At 50.2% G+C, this 27,357-nt stretch overlaps 11 protein-coding genes across 11 annotated transcripts; 7 read left to right on the top strand and 4 right to left on the bottom strand.

The window, feature by feature from the left end:
- Nucleotides 1–472: 472 nt before the first annotated feature.
- On the top strand, nucleotides 473–1,215 carry Triagg1_5764 (uncharacterized protein; the record flags this gene model as incomplete). The annotated part of the gene is made up of 2 exons (XM_062900314.1): nucleotides 473–762; nucleotides 825–1,215. The coding sequence occupies 2 exons, from the start codon at nucleotides 473–475 to the stop codon at nucleotides 1,213–1,215; spliced, it is 681 nt and encodes a 226-aa protein (XP_062755277.1).
- A 246-nt stretch (nucleotides 1,216–1,461) lies between these two features.
- Nucleotides 1,462–2,919, bottom strand: Triagg1_5763 (uncharacterized protein; the record flags this gene model as incomplete). The annotated part of the gene is made up of 3 exons (XM_062900313.1): nucleotides 1,462–2,169; nucleotides 2,231–2,782; nucleotides 2,842–2,919. The coding sequence occupies 3 exons, from the start codon at nucleotides 2,917–2,919 to the stop codon at nucleotides 1,462–1,464; spliced, it is 1,338 nt and encodes a 445-aa protein (XP_062755276.1).
- A 2,010-nt stretch (nucleotides 2,920–4,929) lies between these two features.
- On the top strand, nucleotides 4,930–7,242 carry Triagg1_5762 (uncharacterized protein; the record flags this gene model as incomplete). Its single annotated transcript, XM_062900312.1, has 5 exons — nucleotides 4,930–4,968; nucleotides 5,072–5,871; nucleotides 5,931–5,985; nucleotides 6,157–6,685; nucleotides 6,749–7,242. 5 exons carry the CDS (start codon nucleotides 4,930–4,932, stop codon nucleotides 7,240–7,242), a joined length of 1,917 nt encoding a protein of 638 aa, XP_062755275.1.
- Nucleotides 7,243–8,307: 1,065 nt separating this feature from the next.
- Triagg1_5761 (uncharacterized protein) lies at nucleotides 8,308–9,168 on the top strand (the record flags this gene model as incomplete). The annotated part of the gene is made up of 1 exon (XM_062900311.1): nucleotides 8,308–9,168. One exon carries the CDS (start codon nucleotides 8,308–8,310, stop codon nucleotides 9,166–9,168), a length of 861 nt encoding a protein of 286 aa, XP_062755274.1.
- A 984-nt stretch (nucleotides 9,169–10,152) lies between these two features.
- On the top strand, nucleotides 10,153–11,489 carry Triagg1_5760 (CAZyme family GH18; the record flags this gene model as incomplete). The annotated part of the gene is made up of 3 exons (XM_062900310.1): nucleotides 10,153–10,196; nucleotides 10,282–10,383; nucleotides 10,442–11,489. 3 exons carry the CDS (start codon nucleotides 10,153–10,155, stop codon nucleotides 11,487–11,489), a joined length of 1,194 nt encoding a protein of 397 aa, XP_062755273.1.
- Nucleotides 11,490–11,968: 479 nt separating this feature from the next.
- On the top strand, nucleotides 11,969–13,925 carry Triagg1_5759 (uncharacterized protein; the record flags this gene model as incomplete). The annotated part of the gene is made up of 4 exons (XM_062900309.1): nucleotides 11,969–12,138; nucleotides 12,197–13,319; nucleotides 13,392–13,639; nucleotides 13,691–13,925. 4 exons carry the CDS (start codon nucleotides 11,969–11,971, stop codon nucleotides 13,923–13,925), a joined length of 1,776 nt encoding a protein of 591 aa, XP_062755272.1.
- Nucleotides 13,926–14,652: 727 nt separating this feature from the next.
- On the bottom strand, nucleotides 14,653–15,199 carry Triagg1_5758 (uncharacterized protein; the record flags this gene model as incomplete). Its single annotated transcript, XM_062900308.1, has 2 exons — nucleotides 14,653–14,739; nucleotides 14,825–15,199. The coding sequence occupies 2 exons, from the start codon at nucleotides 15,197–15,199 to the stop codon at nucleotides 14,653–14,655; spliced, it is 462 nt and encodes a 153-aa protein (XP_062755271.1).
- A 633-nt stretch (nucleotides 15,200–15,832) lies between these two features.
- On the top strand, nucleotides 15,833–16,603 carry Triagg1_5757 (uncharacterized protein; the record flags this gene model as incomplete). The annotated part of the gene is made up of 4 exons (XM_062900306.1): nucleotides 15,833–15,855; nucleotides 16,021–16,148; nucleotides 16,234–16,336; nucleotides 16,501–16,603. 4 exons carry the CDS (start codon nucleotides 15,833–15,835, stop codon nucleotides 16,601–16,603), a joined length of 357 nt encoding a protein of 118 aa, XP_062755270.1.
- Nucleotides 16,604–16,857: 254 nt separating this feature from the next.
- Triagg1_5756 (uncharacterized protein) lies at nucleotides 16,858–19,590 on the bottom strand (the record flags this gene model as incomplete). The annotated part of the gene is made up of 3 exons (XM_062900305.1): nucleotides 16,858–16,884; nucleotides 17,101–19,323; nucleotides 19,381–19,590. 3 exons carry the CDS (start codon nucleotides 19,588–19,590, stop codon nucleotides 16,858–16,860), a joined length of 2,460 nt encoding a protein of 819 aa, XP_062755269.1.
- Nucleotides 19,591–20,791: 1,201 nt separating this feature from the next.
- Triagg1_5755 (uncharacterized protein) lies at nucleotides 20,792–25,796 on the bottom strand (the record flags this gene model as incomplete). The annotated part of the gene is made up of 3 exons (XM_062900304.1): nucleotides 20,792–21,025; nucleotides 21,110–24,463; nucleotides 24,531–25,796. 3 exons carry the CDS (start codon nucleotides 25,794–25,796, stop codon nucleotides 20,792–20,794), a joined length of 4,854 nt encoding a protein of 1,617 aa, XP_062755268.1.
- Nucleotides 25,797–26,334: 538 nt separating this feature from the next.
- On the top strand, nucleotides 26,335–27,354 carry Triagg1_5754 (uncharacterized protein; the record flags this gene model as incomplete). Its single annotated transcript, XM_062900303.1, has 3 exons — nucleotides 26,335–26,488; nucleotides 26,548–26,783; nucleotides 26,839–27,354. The coding sequence occupies 3 exons, from the start codon at nucleotides 26,335–26,337 to the stop codon at nucleotides 27,352–27,354; spliced, it is 906 nt and encodes a 301-aa protein (XP_062755267.1).
- Between the last annotated feature and the right edge of the window lie 3 nt (nucleotides 27,355–27,357).

The following is a 27,357-nucleotide window of genomic DNA, read 5'->3' as shown; positions in this document are numbered from 1 at the left end:
GTGAAACATGAATACGAAACAATAGAGAAACTGGGCAACCTTCTCTAAACAAACGGTCTCGCCGAAAAGGCCAATTTCCGATCAGCCACAGCTTGCCATCCCTCACGGTCCGAGAATTGCCTAAAACGGCTTACAAATGGCTTGTGCCGAAAGCCGGTACCGACGCCTTATCATGTACTAGTAGTGAAAAAGGCGTGGGTTTGATTTGATAACAGTTGGAGCTCTTGACTCTCTGTCTGACAGAACGGAAAATGAAACTTTTCAAAATTGTGATACACCATAGACTATCTCTTTCACGAAGAGCAAGAAGAAAACAGTCGGAAGATTGAATACGAGAAAAGAAAAAGAGATGGCATCAACCCCTTTTCGCTCGATTCTGCGGCGTCAGCTCCAGTTAGCGTACCGCCCACGACCCCAGTTCCGAGCCCAGTCATCTACACCAAGTTCATCCCAGACGCAGATTCAGGGCAAAATGTCACCAGAGACGGCAAGCAGCAGTCTGCCCACGGTCTCACCATCAACACAAAATGTGGTCGCAGCGCTTCCCCTATGGCAGCGTCTGGGGCCGATAACCCGCGTGGCTCAGGCATATGCACGATCTCAGAAGAAAAGGCCTTATGTGACTCAGACCATAAGCAGCATATTCATCTTCTTCAGCGCCGACATTGTTGCTCAGAGTATGAATGATGATGAATACGATCCTGTGCGGACGGTGCGAAACGTCTTCATCGGAGCGGGTACCGCCATTCCGGCATATAAATGGTGAGAAAATTGCATTGAAACTTGGGGAGAATATATATATGCTGACGGCCTTCGGTCTACAGGTTCCAGTTTCTCGCCAAAAACTTCAATTACTCATCTCGTGCGGCGTCTCTAGGAGTCAAAATCGTCATGAACCAGCTTCTTTTTGCCACGTATATGAATGTCTACTTCTTCAGCATGCAGGCCCTCCTCACCGGCGAGGGTATCAACGGCGCTGTCCAGCGTGTCAGAGACACTCTGCTCACAAGCTGGATCAATTCCTGCAAAGTCTGGCCCTTTGTCATGGCATTCAATCTTTCCTATGTGCCACTGGAATACCGAGCCCTCTTTGCCGGAATGATTAACCTCGGATGGCAGGCCTATCTGAGTCTCCTGAACAGGTGGGCAGAGCTTCGCCAGGCTGAAGCTGCACAGATGGCTATTCAGCCTGCGGCGATTGCTCAAGCGGCATGAAGTTATGGTGTGTGTTAGACTGGAGTGATTTCATGCGTTTATAAAGGGCGATGGTGGATAAAAGGTATAGAACTTGAATTAGACGGCACGCACTGCTTTGCGAAATTGTTAAACTTTGTTTTTTATTTGAATCAATATATTCCATATTTGACACTCTCCAACTATATGTGCAAGAAATGCGAATTGTCGTAAAAGACAAGACGGCGCATTAAAAAAGATAAACCCAGTCTACCCATCCCAGCCCCCTCATACTTTTGCAAGTTTGACGTAACAGTCCTTTGGTAGATTTACAAAACATTCATGAATGTCCGGACTGTTCAACGACCCATCTAGGAGCTGGAACTCAAAGTTCCATATTAACAATGTCATTACTGTTCGTAGCTTCATATACGCCAACCTTTTCCCAAAGCACTGCCTTGGCCCGGCCGAGAAGATGAGAGTTGGCCCTGCATTCTGGTCAAAGACTTCTTCTTCTTTGCTCCCGTCGGCACTCTTGACCATCTTGAGCCACCTCTCTGGCTTGAACTCGGATACGTCGTCTTCCCAGCAGGGAACCCGGTCTTTGGCCTCTTGCGACTCCAAAGAACGCAACGACTCGGGAATTGGTAAAGCTGGCTCCGTCATGGATGGGCCTGTGACGGTGAGTATGACATCCGCGCCCTTTGGAATTGGATATCCTAGGATTTGCGTATCGCAAGTCGCCGTTCGGGCGATAAGCGTCGCAACAGAACCACAGCGAAGGGCTTCTTCCATGACGGCATCCAAATAAGGTATCGATGTTCCACAAATCTCTTCCATCGTTGGGAACCGAGAGTCCCGGTAAGCGTAGGAATGAGCCTGTCGCAGGGCATCGCGAAGGCGAGCCTGGACGGACTGGTAGGTCGACATGAACTTCACCCACCACGAGAGACTGGCGGCTGTGGTATCGTGACCACCAAGGAGATATCCAAGAATCTATTCAAAGTTGTATTAGCATATTTCATTTCTCAGATAGATGCGAGCGCGCATATCTTACTTCATCTCGAATTGCGGGCGAGTAGTAATCCGGTAATCGGTCAGCCTCCTTGGCAGCATTCATCTCTCGCCACAAGAGTTGATCCAATGCACTCTTGCATCCTTCTGCCCCAGCCGAAGTAAGTCTCGGTAGACTCCGATCTATCTGTCGTCTCACCAAAGCCCTCCTGTTCCACTGAGCTCGTGCATGCCTTGGTTTGAGCAACGCGAGGAATTGCGAAAAGGTGGGAAACGGGCTAGCTTGAGCTATGGACACCATTTTCGGGATGTCAAGGAGAGCCTCCAGCTCCGGTATGGCTCGAGCTTGAGAGAAATATGCTGGTCCATCCTCCATCGTTGAAAAGGTGGGATGGGTCGACTGCACATGAGCAATCTCATGCCGTAGCGCAGACTTTGTATCTTCCATGCCAAAGGCGACGCCGCATATCATGTCGAGAGTCGCTGAGTAGAGGTCACACCCTGCCTCGAACGGTCCGCCATGAGCCTTGAATGCCTTCAGGTTCCATAAGGCGACAAGAGCAGAGGCTTTTTCATATACGGGAGGCGCTGAAACCTATCATACTGTAAGTATATGACTCCCGTAGCGTACATCTTTTGTAAGTTGAGACGAACCTTGTTGAGAAACTTTGTTGTCATGAGGTCGCGAACCAGTTTCTTGTTGAACTTGAATTGAGGATCCGCAGTTGGCATTGCGAAGTGGAAATTCGGAGTCACAACGCCAAACAACTCTCTATTCCTGACTCCTCTGTCAAACTCCTTCGACCGCCGTGAGCAAATGTCCATGACTTCACGATAGTCGGACACGATGATTGTCGGTGTGCGAAACGGAAACAAAAAGACTTGAGACACGGCCGATCCATGCTGCCGAGGCTGACTCCATATCCATTGCCGCCGGTATCGTACCTTTTTCATAAGAGGAATATCCCCAAAGAGCCTTTTGGCAGACTCATGATTATACGGAATACCTGGCAAAGGCCTTGGCAGCGCGGCAAGGTAGAGCGTATAGATCAAGATTAGGGCGATGGACCCCTCGATGAGAAACCAAAGCCAAGCCATGATCTATTACTGCTACTAGTAGTTGCCAGCATATCCAGGAGCCAGGTAGATGGTTAGTGAATTTTTAATAAATGAGTCGGCAGTGGACGGCCAAGACATAAAAAGCAACTGCCGGATTGGAACTAAAGAGAAGTATCCAGTTTTGGCAGCCGGGGTCTGAATAGGCGAAAGGACTTGAACGTACGACGGTCTAATTGGGATCGACAAACGCATTGAAAAATGCGGACAAGGTTCGACGCTTACAGGCTCGATTAATATGCACTTTTCGGCTGTTCGGCAAGAGATGCAGTATTGGCAGTTGACACGAGCACGGGCCAAACTGAAGTCTGTCTTCTTATGATCCACAGCAACGGGCTGTCCGTTTTCCACGGAGCAGAAGCCTTTCTCTCTTCGTTTTCTCCCCAGGGGAATCGTAGTTGTGTGTGTTACAAGGGCATATTCATCTGAATCATTATTTGCTGGATCAATGTCTCGCATCTCTGTCACGTGGCAAGAGGTTTCCAAAGACGTTCCACCGCACATGTAGGGAGGCTTGAATCGAGATTCTGGCTTGGTTTGCACACCTACTGTTTGCCGACGAAACGTTGATATGTAATGTAACAATATAGACAAACAAAACAAGAACGCATGCGCTAACAGATTGAATGATTTTCTTGGCCCTTATCTTTCTCTACATGCGGTGCAACCCGTGTAAGATGGGTGAAACAACAAAAGAGCGGCGGACATTGAAATGCTTTGGAATCGAGCACTTATAACTGTAACCATACAATTTGCACGTACTCTTTAATACATGTACTCGTATCCATATAATTATACATATGTAGAATTGATTGCTAACATCATATTTTCATTCTCTATTGTTAATAGACGTTTCTCGCACTCGTTGCTCGAGACTTTGTATACGGCCCCGCGACAGATCAAAGTGCGGCGTGAGATTGAACGCAAGATATTGCATAAGTACCTGGGCACTTATGGCCAGGTAATGGGATGACCGGGATTGCCGAGGTTACCGATGAGGGCGACACAAACATGATCCGTCTGAAGGAGACTCGAGGAGCAAATAACTCAGTGGCTAACAATAGGTCAATAGTATCCGTACTCTATAGCCCGATTTCGACCTGCATGCACGTACATGGACATGTACACACCACTACCAATGCCAAGGTGAGAAACCCACCAAAAACAGAGTCACTACAAGTATAGATAAAGGATTGGCAGTTTATGATGCAAATCAAGGAACACGGCATCTGCTGTTACATGCCGGGCTTATCTTGTGATACTTTGAATTTGATATGAAGCCTCAATGTTACGTGCACTCTCGGCTGTGTACATGTGGTGCATGTTGTGTACATGCATCCCGCTGCCGAATCCTCAAAACGTTGCGCCTTAGGTTCAATGACATCCATCTCAATCTCCTGATTCTACTATACTAAGAGGATGTGTATAGAAGTCTACATGAGTTTTCAGCGGCTCAACTTCTTGTCTAATCAAAGATACAGGTAGTATCCGCAGCAGTTGGCAAACATCGCAACACCCCTTAAAATGTCCAGGCCCAGGTACAAACATTGACATTTGATGACTTTCATGCAAATATCCATGTCCGAATCAATCAGCGGCAATCTGCAGTAGCATTCGCAAGCCTCCATGGAAAAAAAAGACCCGATGCCGCTAAACCAGAGCCCTGTCAGCCAAAAGCCCAGCGCCTAAAGAGGCCTAGATCCAGCGAACAGAGTGCCAGGCACGGGGACAGTAAAACGTCATCGGACCCCCTAAAGCTGACATCCAGACTCGAACCTTGGCTTTGAGCATTTCCGGTGCAACACCAGCGGCGGCTTCGGACCTCGTGACGGTTCATTCTCTGCCAGACTCGAAAACCCCGGGTCTTGACACAAGGGCTCAGCCTCGTCTCGGCAAGGCTATCAAAGACATCCTCGATGCCCAAGGACTCGTTGCCGCCGCCATGCTCTCCAAGCTCTTCTTCACGGCGGTAAAGCTCGCCCTGCCGTCATCGCATCCGTACCGACCCTTGAGCCAGGATGACGATGGCGAGAACCCAAACGATGGCGAGAGGCCAGATGAGCCCTCCCAAGTATCCGATGCGCAGCCCAAGGTTCATCGAGATGCGGCGGCCATGATGCTCATCAAGCTTGGCCGTTCGCCAGACGAGCTCATCACCGTTTCCCCGGCCGACGATGCCCGTATCCTTGGTCGCATCGATCTCGCCCTTCTTCCGCTCATGCTGTCCGTGTACTTTCTCCAGGCCCTCGACAAAGCTACTCTGTCATATGCGTCCATCTTTGGCCTCATAGACGACACGGGCTTGGTGGGCGACGAGTTCTCGTGGCTGGCTAGCATTGTTTACTTGGCGCAGCTCATTATGCAGCTGCCCTTGGCATGGGCCTTGGTCAAGCTGCCGATCGGCAAATTCACGAGTGCCATGGTTCTTGCATGGGGAATCACCTTGGTAGGAATGACATGGGCACACACTTTTGGACAACTCATGGCCGCTCGTTTCTTTTTGGGTGCTTTTGAAGCTTGCGTTGGGCCAGCCTTTGTTGCTATAACCCAGATGTGGTGGAGGCGAAGGTGCGCTATTGTCTTCAGGCCTCTTGTCTGTCACTGAGAAAACTAACATTTTGTTGCAGAGAGCAAACTATGAGGATTGGGTCTTGGTATTGCATGAACGGTTTAACCTGGGTGGTGAGTCGACTATAGCTTTCGTGATATTATCATTTACCGACCTGGGAATTTGCAGTTTGGAAGTCTCATTACTTATGGACTTGCCAGTATAGAATCAAGCATGAAGCCTTATCAGGTACAGGTGGCATATTGGATCTTACTCTGTTTATACATATGCTAACGTTGTCCAAGATCATTTTTCTTTTCTTTGGTGCCATCACAGTTGCGGTATCTGGCGCCATGTTCTTTTGGATGCCGGATTCTCCTACTGAAGCAAAGTTTCTCAGCGATGAAGACAAGATCCTTGCTATAGAGCGACTTCGAAACAACCAGATGGGAGTTATGTCGCGAGAATTCAGATACGCTCACTTCTTCGAGACCTTGCGAGATCCCAAAACCTGGCTGTGGGTAATCATGATCTTTTGCATCTCAGTACCTTCAAACGGTATATCAACGTTTGGACCTCTCATTATCAAGTCTTTTGTGACGGACCCTTACGGAACAATACTGTTCAACGTCCCAGTGGGGCTGTCGCATGTCTTGGTCGTTTCATTGAGTGCGTACGCATCAATGAAGTGGAAGCTCAAGGGGCCGGTTATTGCTCTCTTGTGTATCCCTCCCATCATCGGGTTTTCAATTTTGCTGCACTATCCACACGATGTAGAGCATAGAGGAGTTTTGCTCGCCGGATATTTCTGTCTTTCCACATTTACAGGCATCAGTAAGTTTTCGTTCGAACTTGTAATCACGCGCTTCACGCGCTTCAGTAACTGACGCCTAACAGCACCGCTCATCTACTCATGGTCTGCACAGAATACAGCTGGAGATACCAAACGTAAATGTACCTCGGCGCTGGTGTTTATTGGTTCGTCTGCTGGAAATATCGTCGGGCCCTTGCTTTTCACACCCGACGAGGCTCCATCATATTCAAGAGGCTTACAGGCCAACATTGTGTTTTTCGCCATGGTTGTCTTATTCGTTGGCATTGCGTCGCTGTACCTGAAATTTCTCAATTTCGATCATGCTAAGAGAAGAGTGGCACTAGGAAAGAGTGCGGTCATTCTAGACATGAGTTTGGAGACGGCAGAAGAGGTAGAGCGCATGGAGGCGTTGGAGCAAGCGATGCGAGAGGGAACCCAGAGACTTTCTGAAGAGAACGGAGATACCCGCCTAGGAGGCGACGAAGCGAATGGAGTGCAGTCGGATGATGTCAAAGGACGAAAGGCTTTTGCGGACATTACCGACCTCGAAAATGAGGACTTTGTCTTTGTGTTTTGAACTGTATTGAGTCGGCGCTGGATACCCAATCATCATTTGCGCCCTTTTGAGGTTACATTTTTAATTCAGAAGCCCGCAGGAATTGCGACCAATTAGATGAGCAAACAACGCTATACAAGTGCCGGGCAGTCCAACAAAGAACCATTAATATATCCAGGCTGATTCTGAATGGGCCTTGAGATGTGCCTGATTTCGGTAGCCGTAATGCATTGGGCCATCCCCAGCCCCCTGAACAGCCCCTTGGCGCTTCTGTAGTCAAATGCAACATCTGAATATAGAGGCTACGCATCATCGCACACAGCTCATGACTTCCACAATACGGACTAATTTCCTACGGATTTGCGATGAGTCGAGAGCTCCATGTGCACTGAGCAAACAAGCTTAAACTGGATGTGATTTAAAACCCCGATTATAACAATTATATACACAGACGACTTCGTAGTTGCTTTATTGCCACTTGCACAACGTCAACAACGTGTCTTTTCTTTATCACAGTTCAATTCCTTTGTTCTTCATGTTGTAGGAAGCTCTTTGTTCAACAAAGGCCGTTACTAGATCCGGCAATGTTGACGTGGCCATGAAAGAAGAGCAGCCTGTCAGCGACTTCGCAGTGGGATAGCCAAAGGGAAATGTCTTGTATCTAAATCGAGTTTTTGAAGTTTACAATTGAATATAAAAGAGAGGAATACCCCCCTTCCTTTTGTGTTGGAAGGCAGAGAGAAAGACAGTCATTACTTGATCACTGACTGCGCAACAACGGCTTACATACAAACCGTTTCTTCGTCCCTCTTTGTCTCCTCACTCTTCTTTTGAACCAGACTTCTAACAGGTAGCAACCTGCAACAGCCATCAGCGACATGGAAGCCATAGGCGGTGCCACTCGGTCAACTTGGTCTCCTGCGGACTATACTGTCGGCTGGATCTGCCTCCACTCCGAGGACCACTGCGCCGCAATGGTCTTTCTCGAAAAAACGCACCGACCAGAATTTGTGTCTCCTCATGACATCAACTCCTACGTATTAGGCAAGATTGGGAGCCATAACGTTGTTACCACAACCTTTGCCTATGGGAGATCCCGTGGATGCATCGGCCGTCGCAGCCACTGCAGCGGGCATGCTCGGTAGCTTTCCCAATATCAAAATCGGTCTGGTCGTTGGCATCGGAGGCACTGCGCCAAGTTCAAAGCACAATTTACGGCTTGGAGATGTTGTTGTTAGTGCTCCTCTCGATCGTGTTGAGAGTCGTTTCCCGTATAGGTTCGGCGAGGGAATGCAAGAACGAATGTTCGACATGACGAGTTCTCTTGTCCAGCCACAGACACTTCTTCGGACTGCCGTCAACCGGCTTAAGGCGGATTATCAGACTGGCGGTCACAAGATTGAAGAAAATATTAGCAGTGCCCTGGAGAGGTTCCCACATTATAGGCAGATGTGCCGACGACCGCAATCAACCAGCGATGAGCTACACAAGTCTACGGTCAATCACCCTTTATGCACTGAAGGCGACTGCACAACCTCCTGCGGAAACGATGTGTGGATGTTGGTATCGCAACCGGAACGGACTCAAGTTGAGGATAAAAGTGTTGTCCACTATGGCCTAATTGCTCCCAAAGGCCAGGTGATGAAGGACACCATCCTCCAAGATATGATCATTAGGGAAGAAGATGTTCTATTTTCGGACATGGTAGCAGCTGGGTCAATGGATTATTTTCCCTGCTTAGCTATTCGCGGCATTTGCGGTTGTTCAGATTCTGACAAGAATGAAGAATGGCGAGACTACACAGCAATGGCGGCAGCAGCATGTGCATGGGATCTCATACAAAATATCTCCCTGGAACAGATTACGCCTGAGAAAAGAATTATAGATGTACGACCAAGTCGCGAGGAGGTATATTCCAGATTCTCAAGAAGAGGTACGGGGACGTAAGGTAGATACATTTCGCAGATGCTGATCGCTTTTAATCATCATAGGCGTATAATATTGAGGCCCCTCTATGCTCAACAGAATTTCCAAGGAGCGTGAAGCCTATCTATGTAACTGCGAGCACTCTGAGATTTCTTATTGTGTGTTTATACGTGGATTCACTTGCCCAGCTGCTCGTTGTAGGAGCTGCGGTCTCATGAACAATTAGACTTGAAGATGAACACCTGTTGAAGCTGCTGCGAGAATACAGCGGCAACCTTGGATATGAAGCCATGATTTAAGCACTGATAGCTACACAGTTGAGCTGCCATTATGTACCTACGGAGCTTCGTCATTGATTACCTGGAAGATGCATTGAGTCCATGGTAAATCGGACATCAGCCAGAGCCCGCCCAACAGTTGGGATGAACTGCATGCGTCTCATTTTCCATGCGCAGCTACAGTCGCAGGGCTATGTAATCCATTGGCCAAAAAGGAATTGGAGATTCCTCCAGTCACATGCTCAAGGGGTGAACAATTGGCTACTAATACTGCTCGTATGTGGGCTTGCTGGGGATGTGAGCTGTCGCATGAGGCGGTGCTGGCCAGTGAGCGCCTGCAAAGTGGAGAGCTGGGGCGAAAGCCACGACAGCGTCTGAGGCCGCCATTGAGCTGATCGAATCACTGACGCGAAGCCACTGGACGGCCAAGGAATTACACACAAGCTACTATGTTCATCTCGTAAACAAAGACGGAAAAACAACAACAAGGGATTGGGATTCGTGACTTGCTGCCACTTATAAAGTACCTATAAAAGGGCGGGCGCTGCATCGACAAGCTCCTGCATTCACATCTAACACGGCTTCTTCTTCTTCTTCTTCTACAGGGTATCAGCAACCATTTCGTCATCGGACCATAGCACTCCCCAAATACCTCATCCTTCTCGCTGGTCTGGCCCTGTTCTTATCCCTCATTCCCATCATCAATCTTTCTACATCTCAAACAAACATGTCGGGAGACGGCTATCGTTCAGTCGCCTATTTCGTCAACTGGTATGTACCGTATCTTGATATAAATGCATCAACATCCCAGCATTTACACGTGTGTTCCGGCTGACACGGCTTCTCTGAAATCAAGGGCCATTTATGCTAGAAAGCATCGCCCCCAAGATCTCCCCGTTGATAAACTCACTCATATCCTCTATGCCTTTGCCAATGTCCGCCAAGATAGCGGGGAAGTGTATGTCTTGAACCTCTCTTACCCCCCTTTCGTGATTATGGCGCGCTAAGTATGGTAGACACATGACGGATGGCTGGGCAGACACAGACATTCATTGGGAGGGCGACTCGTGGAATGACACGGGAAACAACATGTATGGATGCCTCAAACAGCTGAATCTTCTCAAAAAGCGCAACCGTAACCTCAAGGTTTTGCTGTCCATTGGCGGCTGGACATACAGCGGCAACTTCAAGGGCCCGGCCAGCACTCAGCAGGGTCGCGAGACATTCGCCAAATCTAGTCTCGAACTGCTCAAAAACTTGGGTTTCGACGGACTGGATATCGATTGGGAGTATCCTCAGAATGCAGACGAGGCTAGGAATTTCGTTGAGCTTCTCGCCACCGTCCGCAGAGAGCTGGATGCCTACTCTGCCACGCTTCCAAACTACAGCCACTTTGAACTGACTGTTGCTTGCCCCGCCGGAGCTACGCACTTCCAGAAGCTTGATATCCCCGGCATGGACCAGTACCTTGATTTCTGGAACCTGATGGCTTACGACTATGCTGGGTCCTGGGACCAAACGAGCGGCCACCAGGCGAATCTCCATCCGTCATCTGACAACCCTACATCTACTCCCTTTTCCACCGATGCAGCCATCGACTTCTATACCAGGAGTGGTGTAGCGCCCAGCAAGATTGTGCTCGGAATGCCCATCTACGGCCGTGCATTTGAGAATACCGATGGCCCTGGCAGGCCTTACAATGGTATCGGGGAGGGGTCGTGGGAGAATGGCATCTTCGACTACAAGGTCCTACCTCACCCAGGCTCTCAAGAGATTTGGGATCACGCAACTGGCGCCAGCTACAGCTATAACCCACAAACAAGGAAGCTCGTCTCCTATGACACCCCTCACGCCAGCAGAACCAAGGCTCAGTATATCAAGGAGTGGGGTCTTGGAGGTGGCATGTGGTGGGAGAGCAGCGGAGACAAGGAGGGCCCTGACAGCTTGATTGGTATTGTGGTGAATGAGTTTGGAGGCCCCGGGGCGTTGCAGAGGAAGGATAACTGCGTTGATTACCCGCAGTCGAAATATGACAACCTGAAGAATGGATTCCCAAACAATTGAGGAGGGAGGGAGAGGATCAAAATGCACATTCAAAGAGGTAGAGCGAACGAGAACATGATATGACACTGACATATAAATGTATCAGCATATATACAAGATGAATAAAAAGAATAATTTGAAAGTGATATTATACGCACGCACCTCACTTTGATATCACCTGGACATGAGATACAGCCTCTCACTGATCGCATTCTGAAGCGAATTCGAGGTACAAAGGCAAAGTACCTGAACCAAGCAAGAATGTGCCCCGCTATCTGCCCACGTGACGTCTCCCACATCGTTGTTCCTGCCGGCTGCAAAATCCAATTGGTCTGTGCGCTAAGCTCAAAGCTACCAGAAAAATTTCGTCGACCAAAAAAAAAAGTTTGGATGCGAAGATCTTGGAAAAAACTCCAACTCGAGGCAACCAATTGCAATCACCGCGTCTCTCTTCCACCTCTGTTCCTCAATCAAACGGCGTCGCCCGGGAAGAGATTACAATGGCGCACGTCGATTACGTCCTTTTCGAAGCCGCCCTGGGCTATGCCCTCTTCAACGTGGTGCACCAGGCCGATGCTGTTGGCGCCAAGTTGAAGGAGGTGCAGACTGCCGTCAACGAGTTGCCCAAGTTTAGCAAGATGGTCAATCTCGTCAACTTCACTCCCTTCAGGTAATTCACTGTCTTTGTTCCTACGTGAGGCGAAAGGAGACTGATGCGGGTTGCAAAGTGGTCACGTTGAGGCTCTCGAGAACGTCAACCTGATTTCTGAGGGTATCGTCTCCGACCAGCTCAAGTCGGTTCTTGAGCTCAATCTCCCTCAGACGAGCGGAAAGAAGAGCAAGATCACTCTTGGTGTTGCCGAGAAGAACCTTGGCAGCGCCATCAAGACCCAGTTCCCCGGCCTGTCCATCGAGACGATCGAAACCTCCGTGGTGGTTGCCGAACTTATCCGTGGCATTCGTCTACACGCTGAGAAGCTCCTCAAGGGTCTCCAGACTGGCGATCTCAGCAAGGCCTCTCTGGGTCTTGCTCACGCCTACTCCCGTGCCAAGGTCAAGTTCAACGTCACCCGCAATGACAACCACATCATCCAGGCTATTGCCACTGTCGACTTCCAGGACAAGGGTGTCAACGGCTTCTTCATGCGCCTTCGCGAATGGTACGGCTCTCACTTCCCTGAGCTCCAGAGATTTGCCTCAGACAACTACACCTACGCTCAGCTTGTTGGCGTCATCGGAAACAAGAAGACTCTCACTGATGAGAAGCTGCACGATATCGCCGCTATCCTGGGTGAGGATGGTGAGAAGGCCCAGGCCATCATCGATGCCGCCAAGGTCTCCATGGGATATGATCTTGCCGGCACTGACTTCGAGATCATCGATCAGCTCTCTCGCCTTGTCCTCAAGCAGGCTGATAACCGTCGCAACACATCCACTTATCTTGACGAGAAGCTTGATCAGGTCGCGCCTAACCTGAAGGCTCTGCTCGGATCCAGCGTTGCTGCCCGCCTCATTTCTCATGCTGGTTCTCTCACCAGCTTGGCCAAGCTGCCTTCGTCAACTCTGCAGATTCTCGGCGCTGAGAAGGCCCTTTTCCGTGCTCTCAAGACTAAGGGTAACACTCCCAAGTTCGGCCTCCTGTTCCACGCCGGTGCCATTGCCAAGGCTAGCAAGCAGAACAAGGGTCGCATGTCCCGCTGTGTCGCCAACAAGGCCTCCATGGCTTCTCGTATCGATGTCTTCTCTGCCGAGCCTTCCACCCGTTTCGGAGATGCCTTCAAGCAGCAAGTGGATGAGCGTCTGGAATTTTACGCCACTGGCAAGCGCCCCACAAAGAACTCTGATGTTATCGTACGTTTGCACTTTTCTTCTCATCCGTTTCCCCTCTCTTCTCATGTTCAGCATGAACTAACTCTGATCTAGAAATCCGTCATGGAGTCTCTCGGAGATGCCGGTGAGACCTTTGATGAGGATATGATTGATGCCCCTGATGCTGCCGCCTCCAAGAAGGACAAGAAGGATAAGAAGGACAAGAAGAAGGACAAGAAGGACAAGAAAGAGAAGAAGGAAAAGAAGCGCAAGCACGAGGAGGATGAGGATGTCCCCATGACCAACGCCGCCGATGGTGAGAAGAAAAAGAAGAAGAAGAAGTCCAAGGGATCCAAGGATGAGTAGATCTCCTCCGAGTCCTCGGATGCTTCGACTGATTAAACTCCACCGAGGTGGGCTCAACCCGAGGTTGGGGTTGAGATAATGGGAAAGTATGGGGACGGTGCCTTGGCTTGTGACAAGGGCGATAACAAGATGAGCGATGAGAAACTCGGCAAAAAGAAGAAGCTGAGTGCCATGCTTGCCAACGAACGCTCTACCGATCTCGACCAGGATTCAGAGGAACACTCGGAGCCCAAACCCACGAAGGAGAGAAGCAACGAGGTCCAACAGAAGCCAGTCGTCTGAGGCTGAGTAGGTTGAGTAGCATTGGGAGGCCGGCTCTGGCCCGGGATGGTATCTGCACTTCACTTTTGAGGGAGTTGTAAAGGAATCTGGAAACGGCGTTCAAGGACAAACAGCTTTGCTATGATAATTGTACATATGAAGGGATGCATACCCGATCTTGACGTTGCCATGTCGATTTAACCCTAGGTGGTTGGCATAGGCACGATTTGAATTGAAGTTCTGCAAATTACAAAACCGCCCATTTCGTGAACATTGCAAAGCCGGCCATTTCGCGGGGCATCTTGAGTGTGCAAGCATCATACTAGAATTGGTGATGTACAGCTATGGGGTTGATACCATGTGACCGACCCTAAGGTACACTCGGTTAAAGTGGATCAGGAATAAATTCAAGTCGCGCAAAAAAAAAAAAATTATTACACGGGGTGCCTTGATAACTTCATGGGGCCTTTATCACCAAATGAGGACTATTCCAGCATTACTTCGTACAGACAGACATCACATTACCATAAAGACAGCACAGGTAATTAGTCTCGCAATCATTGCACATTTGTCACATGAACTACAGTTTCCGAAAACTCCAAACGTGTCTCAAATCAAGCATTCATTACCAGAAGCCGCCGGATGTGCTCTCTAATGCTACATCAACGCCTTTGTGTGTTATGGCAGTCCCATGGCTCCAGCTGTCCAATCCACAATACATTTTTTCCCTTTTTAGAAGTTTTGTCATTTACTGCTTGTCGAAGACGTAGGTCAGGTGGCAACGACCACAGTATTGACGGTCAGGCATGGCGGCCATGAAGACACCAGCACCGCACTAGATGGCAAATCGTGTTAGTCTTGATGCTTTGCCACACATGATTTGAAAAATCTTTGAAAATCTTTGTAGGGGGATTACTCACAGTCTCGCTGGGGCACTCGCGGCGGAGACGCTCGATGTTACCATCGTTGCTGACCTTGTAGTACTTGAGGACAGCCAACTTGGTCTTCTTGCGCTTGTGCTTGATCTTCTTGGGGGTGGTGTAGACCTTCTTCTTTCTCTTCTTGGCACCACCACGCAGGCGCAGGACCAGGTGGAGGGTAGACTCCTTCTGGATGTTGTAGTCGGAGAGGGTTCGGCCATCCTCCAGCTGCTTACCAGCAAAGATCAATCGCTGCTGGTCCGGGGGAATGCCCTCCTTGTCCTGGATCTTGGACTTGACATTGTCGATGGTGTCGGAAGACTCCACCTCAAGGGTGATCGTCTTCCCCGTGAGGGTCTTGACGAAAATCTGCATCTTGCCTAACTGGAAGGGTTAGATTTGTTTGCCCAGCATACATTGCCTGCGTGAGTTGACATTGGGGAGAAGAAGGCGAGAATGCCGTGTTGCAAATTTCTTCGCGACGACGAGCAATATCTCGGGATTTGGGAAAAAGAGCTCCGGGAAGCAAAAAAAGAATTATTCAAGAGGGAGACATCGACGATGATTCCCTCATGAAGCTCCCGGAGCTCATGGAGGGCAGATAGAAATGCAGCATCTTTCAGACATACCTCGACAATAGACCTATTGCCGTCCTAAGCAATCTTCAGATGTTGCGGATGATGAGGGAGCAGTCCATTTCCGTGGTGTGGCGCGCCAGGAAATTCACCAGCGGCGGGCACGGCAAACGAGGTCACATGACCTAGGGTTTCCGCAATGGCTGCCCTGCCCCTCGCGAAATTTGGCGGCAAAATACCCGATTGTGCACTGGTGGAGGCACTAAAAACTTGGGCCTTGTGGCAATTGGATGTGGAATACTTTCGCGAAAGCCCTAGATCCGCGAGTTTCTTTTTGACCAAAGCACCAATTCCAGTACGTGAACCGAACTCCTTTCTCTTTCCTTTTCCCTTCTGCGTGAGAATCTAACAGTTCAATCCAGACACCGCCAAAATGGTCAAGAAGAGAAAGAACAAGTATGCATCGCCCTTGTATCCGCTCGCTGCCTCTGTCATTTGCCATTCATCAGTCAAGCTGCTGCTTCCACACGATGTCTCCGTCAGCAGCAGCTTTTCGTGATGGATGACGATGGAGAACTATTATATCTGATACTTTGAGACACGATGCTAACAAATCGACAGCGGCCGCAACAAGAAGGGCCGCGGCCACACCAAGCCCATCCGCTGCAGCAACTGCTCGCGATGCACTCCCAAGGATAAGGCGATCAAGCGCTTCACCATCCGCAACATGGTCGAGTCTGCTGCCATCCGTATGTCAAAACCGCCCCCGAGAAATCTCGATTCTCAAAAGCAGCTTCAGTCTGAGATTGGGTTTCGCTAACTGGTATCTAACAGGTGATATCTCCGATGCCTCTGTCTTCGCCGAGTACACTGTCCCCAAGATGTACCTGAAGCTGCAGTACTGCGTCTCTTGCGCTATCCACGGCAAGATTGTCCGGTACGTTGCCTCCCCTGGGAGTGTTACAACTGCGCCTCTCCGGCGTATGTGCTTCAGATGAGCCTTGGTTGTACTTTGGGACGTTCACAACACGTCCCAGCTCTCGAACATATTCCCCCCCCCCCCTCGTAAAGGTGCATTTAACGCTGACAGAATCAAAATAGTGTCCGTTCGCGCGTGGGCCGCCGCAACAGGGCTCCCCCCCCTCGTGTCCGCTACAACAAGGACGGCAAGAAGATCACCCCCACCGCTGCCCCCAAGGTTTAAAAACGGGTATGACGGGAATGGGTTGGACGGAGTCTGGTTTACTTTAACGCCTTCATGTAATTTGCTTAGATGAATACCCGGGACAAAGAGATTCCTGGAGCCTAAATGAATCGGACTTTTTTTTCTTGTTGAAAAAGACTCAACTCATTGTGTGCCTCCTTGATGACAGTGATGTGCGGTCTGAAATATTGGAAATGCTTCAAAGTAGTATGCGTTCAACACAGTACCTAGGACGAAAGACAAGAGCCATAAGATCAGTCCCGCCAATCTTCATCTTCACTCTGTACAAACAAATCAGCCAAACAAACCTTCACTCCCACAGCACAATCCCTCAAGCAATCTCTTCAAAAGAGGCCCGGCCTCACCAACACACTTCCATTCTGCGCACACTCATAAGGATCAACGCAAACACCTCCCCCGCAACAACTCCCAGTCAAACAGACATACGTCGGATGTCCCGCCTTGGAACAATCATCATCAACCTTGCAATCACTCACGAAATTCTCACACTCGGTAATCTCAAACGCCACCGACGCTCCCGAAGCCATCTTCCCGCAAACACATCCCGTATCGCCAAGGTGAGCGCTGGCCGGATACGCACAAGTGCCCGCCGTCTCGTTCTTCTGGGAATCGCTCCCGGGGCTGCAGCACGCGAGTTTCGCCGGGTCTTGGACCGTCACGTTGAAGGGCTTGGGGTTCTCGGGCGCCCAGTTGAGTCTGGCGATGGCGTCGATGCTGGTCACGCCTGCGCGGAGGCTCATCTTCAGGGGCATGTCGCCTGCGTGAAGATCCTCGCAGATGTCGTCTTCGAAGTTGCGGTACTTGTTGTACACGTCGATGTACTCCTGGATGGCGCTCGCTTTGCCGGGTGGCTGAGTGCGCAGTTTGGAGAATGCCTGCTTGAGGATCTCCCAGAGTTGCTCGTAGTAGATGACGATGAGGTTGGCCTCGGCTTTTTGCGCGTCGTCGAGGCCTTGGTTGTAGAGCTCGGTTCGAAGGGATTCCGGGTTGATAAAGTCCTGGCCGTTGGCTTCGAGTGTTGTGATGACGGTGGACAGGTCGGGACAGGCACCGCCAAAGGGATCCGTGAAGAGAAACTCTTCGATGTCGTTTCGTACAGCCCATTCGCATTTCATGGTGCCCGAGTCTGAACCGGGGAATGTGCAGTCAAAGAGCCAGCGCCCGGTATCCTCATCGACCTCAATGTCGTTGCAGTCTGTGTCCCCAATCTTGAGGTTTGGATACTGTCTGACCGTCTGCCTGACTGGATTGTTGCACTGGTCTCGCAGGTAGAGCGTCTGTTTGAAGTCCGTGTCGGTCATCCGCTTCCGCTTACGATCTCCCACGGAACAAGTTTGTCCAGAAAGCGCAGCAAGCTGCTCATACATGGAGTCAATTGTGATGGAGACATCATACTGACACTTCTTAGTCGAGAAGTGAATGCCTTTGCCGTCGATAATCATGGCATTGTAAAGAGAGTCTACAATAGCAATGTAGCTCCGATTAGAAACATCGATGTAGTGAGTTCCCTCGGCTGCATCACGCAGTGTAAGGTATAAGGGGTCGACGCCATCCGTCTGGAAATCGACAGACTCGATATATGGGAACGGGATCGTTGCGTTTTCCTCTCGGAGCTTTGTGTTGTGAAGCAGCGCTCTTCGAGTTGAGCCGCCCTCTGGCTCCGGCATTTGATAACAAGTTGGCTTGACGATGGCGCCTGTCCGAGTTACTTGTGTGAAGTTTGCGGCGGGCAAAGGAGGGGGGCCTGTCTGCGTTGCGTTGACGATATGGCTGATGGTGCTGCTGTTGAAGCCGCTGGGCGTGATGAAAGGCGCAGATGTGAGACTACTTGTCGCCGTTGCATCTGTAGTTACAGATGCTGTTTCTGAGTTGTCAGAGCTAGATGTAGCCGTGGAAGACAAGGAGCCTGTAGTTCCTGTACCCGATGGAGAAGATGCTGATGAGTTATTCCAACCCGTGGCTGTGGATGCAGTTCCAGACGTTATTGTCGGTGTAGATCCAGAGTAGCTGATGTCAGAGCCTGTACTCAGTCCTGAGGATGCTTGGCCAGGATCTCCAGAGCCATTTGAGGCGCTCTGGGTAGCAGATCCACCAGAGGCAGTAGAAGTATGGTCACCTCCACTACCTCCAGAAGTTCCTGTTGCTCCAGGGCCACCGCTTCCTCCATCGTGAGTAGATGCAGCATCACCTGTAGTTGTAGTAGATGCTGTCTGAGACGAAGTGGCTGAGCCGCCACCAGAGTTGTTACTACTCTGATCAGATGATTTGTATGTTGAAGTCCCCTGAGGAGAGCCTTGTGCTGTACGCGTGCCCTTGTCAGTCATGGATCCAGTATCAGAGCCGACGATGCCTGATGCAGTCTCCGAGGCAGTTCCAGAGCCAGTCGTCATTGGATCAGTAGGTGACTCCAGAATGCTCGAAGGCTCAATGGAAGCACGGCCAGTAAAGCTCCCATCGCCACTCGTGGAAGTTTGTGTCCCATCAGTAGCCCCCGAGCCATCACCACTATTAGTCTCTGAACTTCCCCCATCGGTGCCATCCGAAGATCTGGCTTGAGTAGCACCATTTGTAATCGTCGGGCCACGAGAATAGCGCCACGAAGTATACGATATAGTGCCATTCTCTTGGCCACTCCAAGAGCCAGTTGCGCTGGGCGCAGCAGTTCCAAACGAAGTACAGGTTGTCATGAGACAAGCACACTATGTAAGATGAGTTAACATATAAACAAACTATCGATATCAATGAGAAAGACTTACATATGAAGACAACTTGGCCGAGGAATACGTCGTGAACTGCGTAGGAGTCGACGAAACCTCGCAAGGAGTCCTCATCATGCTGGAGCAAAAGTCCCCGCCATCTCGAGAGAGTGAGGTATAAAGGCTGTCATGAGAACACGAAACGGCATTCTGAGCCGCAGGAAAGGCAAATACGCCAGGAAGAATGAAGAGGACCGCAGAAAGAAGCATTGTAACAAGAAGATAGTGAGTAAATAGCCAACGAAGGGATGATGTCTGATCATTGGCAAGCAGTACTATATGATGAGTGATACTGCTGGTATATATAGATATTTATAATGAAGAGCAGTATATATAGCATCGGCATCTCAGTAAATTGCACAGCTTCGCATGCTCATTCCCAAGACACGAGACATGGTGTATCCGTAACTCAGCTGCCCCTGACAAGGATCGAGGAACAAGCAGGATTTGCAACTCGGCGTTGAATCTAACCATATAAACCAATCCGTCCCGAGCCTCAACAGAGCCTAGATCATGTACCTCCGCCAAGACACAGCCGGCATTGCTCGTGTCTCGGCATAACTGGATGTGCTTCCAGCCCCTTATCCAGTTCCTCTCTCGGCCTTACTTTCAAGCTGAACGTCGAGTTCACCGTCACGTAATCCAGACATGTCCAAATTAAGGGCTTCAGCCACAATCCTTCACCACGCTTCGAAACTCCTCCCTCCATCATATCCTCCCCTTGTCACACAAGATCTCATCCGTGCAACATCACCCAAGAGCCAAGACCCATCAACATCTTTGTCTCATGCAATGGCGATCGCGAGATCCGGCACTCCCTCCCCCCCTAAAGGGCGCTGCTGTGCGAGCGATGGCACGTGGCACAATGTGCACACCTCCAAAAGGGCTGCAGTTCAAGACATTTCTCGCATTGCCCAATCTGGGGTTGGTGGAGGAGCTTGGGGAGAAGCTACTCAAGAGAAGCGAGTGCGCTTGGTGCGAGTGCGAGAGGCGAGTGCCTTCGCTTCCAGAGTCCCGAGTCTAAGTTATTGCCACCATGGGCTCCCTCTCTTTGGTAACAATCTCTTCGAAGCCAAGAATAGCAAGGAGAAATAGGGGGGTGCTTCGTGATATGGAACCAGAGGAACATGAACACAGCTTTCACATATCACATACCTGGGACTCAGCTGAATATTGTTCATCAATCATCATTAAGAGAGAAAAAAATGCATCCCGTTATTTTCAGCTCGACATCCGTCGAAGTCCCAAGAAGCCAGCCGCCATATACACCTACAAAACCTGCCTACCCTTTCTTCCCATGTACATTTGTATGTCATAGACACATTAAGAACTATTGTAATAATCAGCCATCGCAGTCTTAAACAACATGTAGTCGCCCTGCTCATAATTTTGAAAGGACAACTTAGCAGTACTACCTTATCGTCACCGTGGCTGTGTTCCCCCCAAGTGTTCTCTGCTGCTGCTGCAGCGTCAGAGGCCTGTCGATGAAGTCTTTGTTCTCTATCGTTACGCTCTTTGTCATATGGTTGACCTTGTACACGCCGACGAGGCGCGCTGCAAGCTCAAACATGTTGTTTCGTAGCGAGATAACGATGAACTGTGCGTTCTTTGTGCGCTCCTTGATGTAGTTCGCCACGATCGAAACCTGTTAGCGTGTGTTAGTAAGTAGGGTCTCATCGTCACCGTATACGAGAAAGGGGCTTGGAAATGGCCGCAGGGCCATACTTACGTTTCGGAAGTCCAAAGCGGCATCAATCTCGTCCATGACATATAGCGGCGTCGGTTTGTAGTGATGCAGAGCAAACACCAATGCAAGACTACTCAGGGTCTTCTCGCCACCCGAAAGGTTGCCGATATTCTTCCAACTCTTCTTTGGCGGCATCACACTGAACAGGATTCCTTCGCTGAATGGATCCAAGCTGTCTACCAGCTCGAGTTCCGCGTTGCCTCCCATGGTGATCATTTGATACATTTCCTTGAGACGTAAGGAAATTGCGCTGAAGCCCTCCATGAACCCTTCAAGTCGCAAGCGACGCAAATCGTCACACCTCTTCTTGGCGGCGTCGCGCTGCTCAATTGCCGTCTGCAGGTCGGATGCACGAGATACATGCTCCTCTACACGGCGACGGTATTCAGCCAATACCCCAAGGTCGACATTGACATTCTGCGTCTTCTCCTCCAGGGCCGCAATTTCGCCCTTCAGAGTCTCCTTGCTCATACCAGCCAATTCGTCTGGTGTGTATCTTGGGAGTTGACCAGGTTGGCGAGCGGGTGCGCTTTGGGCATGTTCAGTCTTGTCAGAGGCGGCGTCGTCGATTTCAGCATCGGTCATTTCAACATCATCGTCAGTCATCTCGACATCACCATCCTCATCGTCATTTACCGGAGCATCAGGCATCTCAGGCGCCTCTGCTTCCTCGGTCTTGATGGCCCTAGGACCCGAGTTGCCGATTAGATCATCGATGTCCTGAAGTGCAAGCTTGGATAGCTTGTCCTGCCAGTATCGAAGTCGTTTTTGGTTGTCAGTCAGCACCTTGTGGTTCTCCTCAAGCTTGTTCCGCATCTCAATCTCCACTGCACGGCTCTCGTTTAGCTCTGCAATCTTCCCGTCCAGCTCCGCCTTGAGCTTTTTCATGTCTTTTTTCTTCAGCGCCAGGCCCTCCTCGGCTTCCTCGACGCGAGCTTTCAGCTCTTCAGCCTTCTCTCCTTGATTATCGAGGCCGTCCTGGAGTTGTTGGAGGTCATGCACTGCTGCATCTCGCTCTTTGGTTGCTTTTGCGTAGTCCTTTTCAAGCTTAATCTTTTGCTTCTCAGCCTTGGCTTTCTGGACTTCGGCCTTGGACACTTCCTCGTGGTGAGACGCAATCTCTTCCTTGATAGAATCGACCTTGGCTCGTTGAGCTCGCAATCTCTCTCCGCCAAGTTCCATGATCTTGTTCTGCAGAGCTTTGATTTCCTCTTCGAGGCTGGATGTCTCGCCACGGAGCTTATCCACTTCCGCGTTAAGCTTGGCTACTTCCTTTTGCAGTGTTGAGATGCGCTTGGAGTCCTCGGCAGATGGCTGGTACTCCTTACTGACTTCCTTGATACGTCGCTCAACATCAGCCAAGTTTCGCGTGCCACTCTCCATTTCCAACCCAATCTTTTGCATTTTAGTGTCCAATTGTGGGATCTTGCGGTTAATCTCTTTCAGGGTATTCTCGCACTCTCGCTGATACTCTTGAAACTCTTGGAACTTGGTTTCCCACGAGTCACGATCCTCTTCGAGCTTGGCGACTTGTTCCTTTGTAGTATCGGCAACAAGTTTGGAAGACATCAGGCCCCTCTTTACAGTTGTGCCACCTCCAGACATAGTACCAGACTTGTCAATCAATTCACCATCCAGCGTCACAACTCGCCATCTCCTGGCACCATAAGCGATGCGATTTGCTTGCGCGAGATCATTGGCAACGAGCGTATCTTGCATAGCGTGATAGAAAGCTGGTAGGAATTTGTCTGCCTTTGCTGTGACGAGGTCGAATAATCGCGGTGCATTTTCCGGTGTTTGAATTGGTGACAAGTCTCGTTGTCGCAGTTTATCCAGACAGATGAAGTTGCCACGACCGAGCTTATTCTTGCGTAGGTGCTCGATGCACTGTTGGCCGGCCTCGACTGTTTCGGTGACAAAGTTGTCCAGTGAAGGACACGCAGTGGAAATGGCCACATCGTATTTCTTGTCAATGGTGCCGAGATTGCCCAGACGACCGTGGAATCCATCAATACGGCCTGATTCTTTCATCCTCATCAAGGCAGATAAGACGTTGCCCCTTGTCTGGGTATTGGCCAAACTTGAGCGAGCCTCGTCTGCCTTTTGACGCGCGCTGGAGATTTTAGCCCTTATCTTTGGCTCCTGCTCTGCGAGAATATCAAGCTCAGACTTCATCTTCTCGGCCTCCTTTGTCAATTTTGCCTTTTCAGTCTGGCAGGCCTTGAGCTCTTTCTGTTTGGCGACTTTGCCCTCTTCGATGGACGATATCTTGGCTTCGAGCTCCTGCAGGGCAACGGCACCAGCATTTGCCTTTTCTTGAAGAATGTTCATCTCGCTTTCAGCAACAGCAATGGCAGATTGCTTCTGATTGATCTTCTCAATCCACGGCTCTAGAGACCTTTGTTTGACTGCAATCTGGTCCGAAAAGACTTTCGTCTTTCCCTTCATGCTCTCTCTAATGTTGGTGAGCTCGGCTTCCTCCTCTTTTGCCAGCGTCTCCATCGCCTCAATCTCTTGTGATCGAGTTTCGATATCGGCGCCGCATTGCTCAATTGTCTCAACAGCTTCGGTCGTGGTCCTCTCATTGTTTCGAATGGTTTTCTCGAGCTTCTTTCTCTTGTCTTCCAAGAATTTCTTTTTCTCGTCAAACTTGACACGTTCCTGCTCGAATTTTGCCAGTTCTTTTGACAAGACCTGAGTTTGCTTTTCTTGAATCTCAAACTCCCTTCTGCCCATTTCGTATTGGCCTTCAAGTTCCTTGATAAGCTGTTGACTCCCTTCATGTTTCTCCAGTTCAACATCAAGCTCAGCCTGCATCTGGTTGATGGCCTCCTCCGTGACCGCCATGTTGTCGTTGCATTCGTGGATATAGAGTTGATACAAAGCGGACTGCTTCATAGCGAGCTCATTCTCGTCCCGAATAAATGCAAGTGCCTTGTCTTTCTTCTCCTCCAGACTGTTCTTCTCTTTCTCGACATGCTGAACACGGGCATTCTTGTCCACGCAAACCTCGTTGAGTGTTTCGACCTCGGCGGCGGACTCTTCTATCGGAGTTTTATATTTGGAGGTTCCGATAATGTCTTCGAGATACTCTAGCAATCCGTCTTCATGCTCGTTTCCAGCTTTGGGTTTCATCTGAGCAATCGACTCAACTTCTCCCTGGAGGATCAGAAAACGCTTGTGGTCAAGATCTACACCACGATCTCGCAGCAGTGTAGTGACGGTCGTAAAGTTTGACTCTTTGTTGTTGATGTAGTATTTGCTAGAGTTGTTGCGGAAGGCCTTGCGGGAGATGATGAGCTCCGAGTCTGGGATAACTACGTGGCCACCGCCAGGCTAGAGGCTGTCAGTGAAGTGTACTTTTAGTCTGCAATGTGACGAGAATACTTGCCTGGTCTAGAACCTCTTGGAAGTGAACGGCAACCTCACAGAACTCGAGGTTGGGATGCTGCGCAGAGTTGTGAATCAAGGCAGAGATCTTGCCTTGTCGCATCTTGCTAGCACGGAAACCAAACACGAAAAGGAGAGAGTCGATGACGTTGGATTTTCCAGAGCCGTTAGGCCCAACGACCGATGAGAACGACGCGTGAAACGGTCCCACATCCTGCCGGCCAGCATAGCTCTTGAAATTGTTGAGAATCAAATGTGTGATGACGATGCGAGGCTTTGGTGTTGTGTCCTCAACAGCGGGAATCGTCATTGTTCGCGACTTGAGGACGATATCCAATGGCTTGTCCATAATGGGTTCCATTGACGATTTCGTGGGAGACTCCGACGGCTTGGTGGGCTTGACAGCTGATGGCGCTAGCAGATGGGCGGCATTGATATTTGATGTAATGTCTGCCAAAGGTGAACCCGGCTTCTGAGATGCGGTAGGAGTGGACTGTCGCAGCTGCGATGCAGCGTCTGCCAAAGGCGAGCCTTGCCTCTGCGTTGTGGGCGGAGTAGACTGTCGCAGCTGCGATGCTGGTGTATCAAGCGACGTCGGTGGTACGAGAGTCGCAGCTGGCGTCTCCTGCGGCGCCGGTGTGCTTCGGGATTTTGCGCTGGTTCTTGATCTCGGGGCAGCACGCGGCTTTGGAGTAGCCCGTTCTTCTCCTGCTGATGGTTGTTCATCTGGGGCGACCAGCGACCTTTTCTTATTCCTAGCTTTTGGGGTCGGCCGATCGTCGACCGATGCGTTGCTAGACATGGAGCTTCGTGACGCCATGCTCCTCCGCTTTGCCGGCGTCACACGGCCCGTAGAAAGACTGGTATCTAGGTGAGAGATGTCCACTGAACCAAGCAGACTGGACTCGACAGAGGATGCAGCCGGAGTCTTCCTAGGCCGGCCACGGACCCTCGTCGAAGTTGCTGTGACGTCCGCCTGAGAAATCTCATCTTCTCCAAGTATATCGTTACTATCGGCTACCTCGGATGCAGCTGGAGTAGGAGCTTTCTTTAGGCGTCCACGAACTCGAACCGCAGCGGCGGGTGGTTGAGCAGAAGCAGCCTGAGGCGGCACCGATCCGCGCGTAGTCCTACTCCGCTTGACGACCGGTTTTTGTTCTTCAAATGGTGATTCCTCCTTGATTTGGCGATTGCTGGTGGATGCGATGGAGATTTCATCCTCGTCGTCGGACTCGACAATAGCGCGCCTCTGGGCGACGCGTCGTGGGCGAGAGGCCATGATTTTGTTGGGTGGGCTGTCGCTCACAAGCCCAGATGCGATGGATGAGATGCTTGTCGCGAAAGCCCCGGTTCGTGGTAGCAAAACTGTTGAGAGGATGAGAGGAGAAATGGGCGACGTGATTGAGCCTGGAGTGCCGATCCACAGCCCTCGCCTGTCGCTATTTTGATGGCCAAGTTGCAATTGACCGCTAGAGTCTCGATCTTGCTAGACCCCGCGCTTTGTTTGGAAATGTCCAAGTACGTGGTTTGTAAACAATGGGTACGTGCCTCGCACCCCACCACGGCCGCTGTCTCGTGGCTGTTTTTCAGTGGCTTCAGCGCTATAAGGCTGGCGGCGTCTCAAGCTGAGAGGCAGCTGCACGTGACGTCGCGACAAGCATCAAGTCTTCCAGTTAGAGCACTGAAGCTAGTGACTGCAGCAGCCCTGGGAGCTTCATTTTTGATAACTACCTACAACCTGAATACTACTAGCCTTCGTTTTCTCTCCCTTCAAAACGAATCCCCAATATTTGGATTTGCCTCGATACTCTACAACAATGATCGAATACACCGACTACCAAAAGGTTTTCCCACCGGGAGCTCAAATGCCCTATGACCGCAAGCGCATACACGAAATCGAGGCGCGTCGGAAAGAGCTGGGCGGACAGCTCTTCATTGATCGTGTGCTGAAAGCATTGGGCATCAGCAAGAGTCAGTTTGGCTGAGCTTGTATAGACATTGGGACTAAAAGCTGACCCTGTATTCCACAGGCAAGGTGTATCCTCCAAAGAACGACAATGGAGTCCGACAGCTCCACCAACAAATTTGCGAAAGCAACATGTCGATGCACCACAAGCTGTCTTTGATCTACTATGTTCTCCTAGACTTCGACACGGTTGAGGGCCAAGCATCTCTGTCAGAAAATTTTGCTTCTGCTTCCAGCATGCCACAGAAGTACGAGATATTCATGAAGGGGCTGTGGTACATGGATGGCCTCGAATTTTCGGTATGTAGCAATCCATTCGCCAAAACAAGGACCTTACTAACTAACGGCTTGCTAGGCCGCTCTGGAATACGTCGCCCATCCATCGCTGGTATCGGATTTTGCAGATGATATTATCATCGCACTGGTTCAGAATGCCTCGGACGGTGGCTATGATCTTGCGCTGTCTTATTTCCACACCGTTCAGCCAGTCTTGAAGACTTCCAAGGCCCTCGAACTCATCTTTGGCGCCATGGCTCAAACCAATGTTACTGAGGCGCTTCTTTATTCCCGAACACATCCTGAGCATACCCGCGAGCAACTCTTCCGGCAATTGATTGCAGAAACGCTCGGTAATAAGTCAGAACAGGCAGGCGAGTTGGCTTTCCTGCCTTTTGACTCCATCGAAGAAGAGTGGTTTGAGGAATACCTCTCGACAGGCGACGGAAGAAATCTCAAAAAGGCCAAGGACACCATTCTCGTCCGCAAAATTGCCAGCGACCGATTTAGCGAGATTCGGACCCAAAGAACGAGCAGCCAGTGGGGTCCTGTGCTTGAAGGTATAAAGTCAGGCATCGAGGGCCAATTGGAATAATGC

Source organism: Trichoderma aggressivum (assembly GCF_033847375.1).
Source record: "Trichoderma aggressivum f. europaeum strain CBS 100526 chromosome Unknown scaffold_021, whole genome shotgun sequence".
NCBI classification, from domain to species: domain Eukaryota; kingdom Fungi; phylum Ascomycota; class Sordariomycetes; order Hypocreales; family Hypocreaceae; genus Trichoderma; species Trichoderma aggressivum.
Note: the sequence above shows the minus strand (reverse complement) of the source record. Positions and strands in the feature narration are given on the sequence as shown.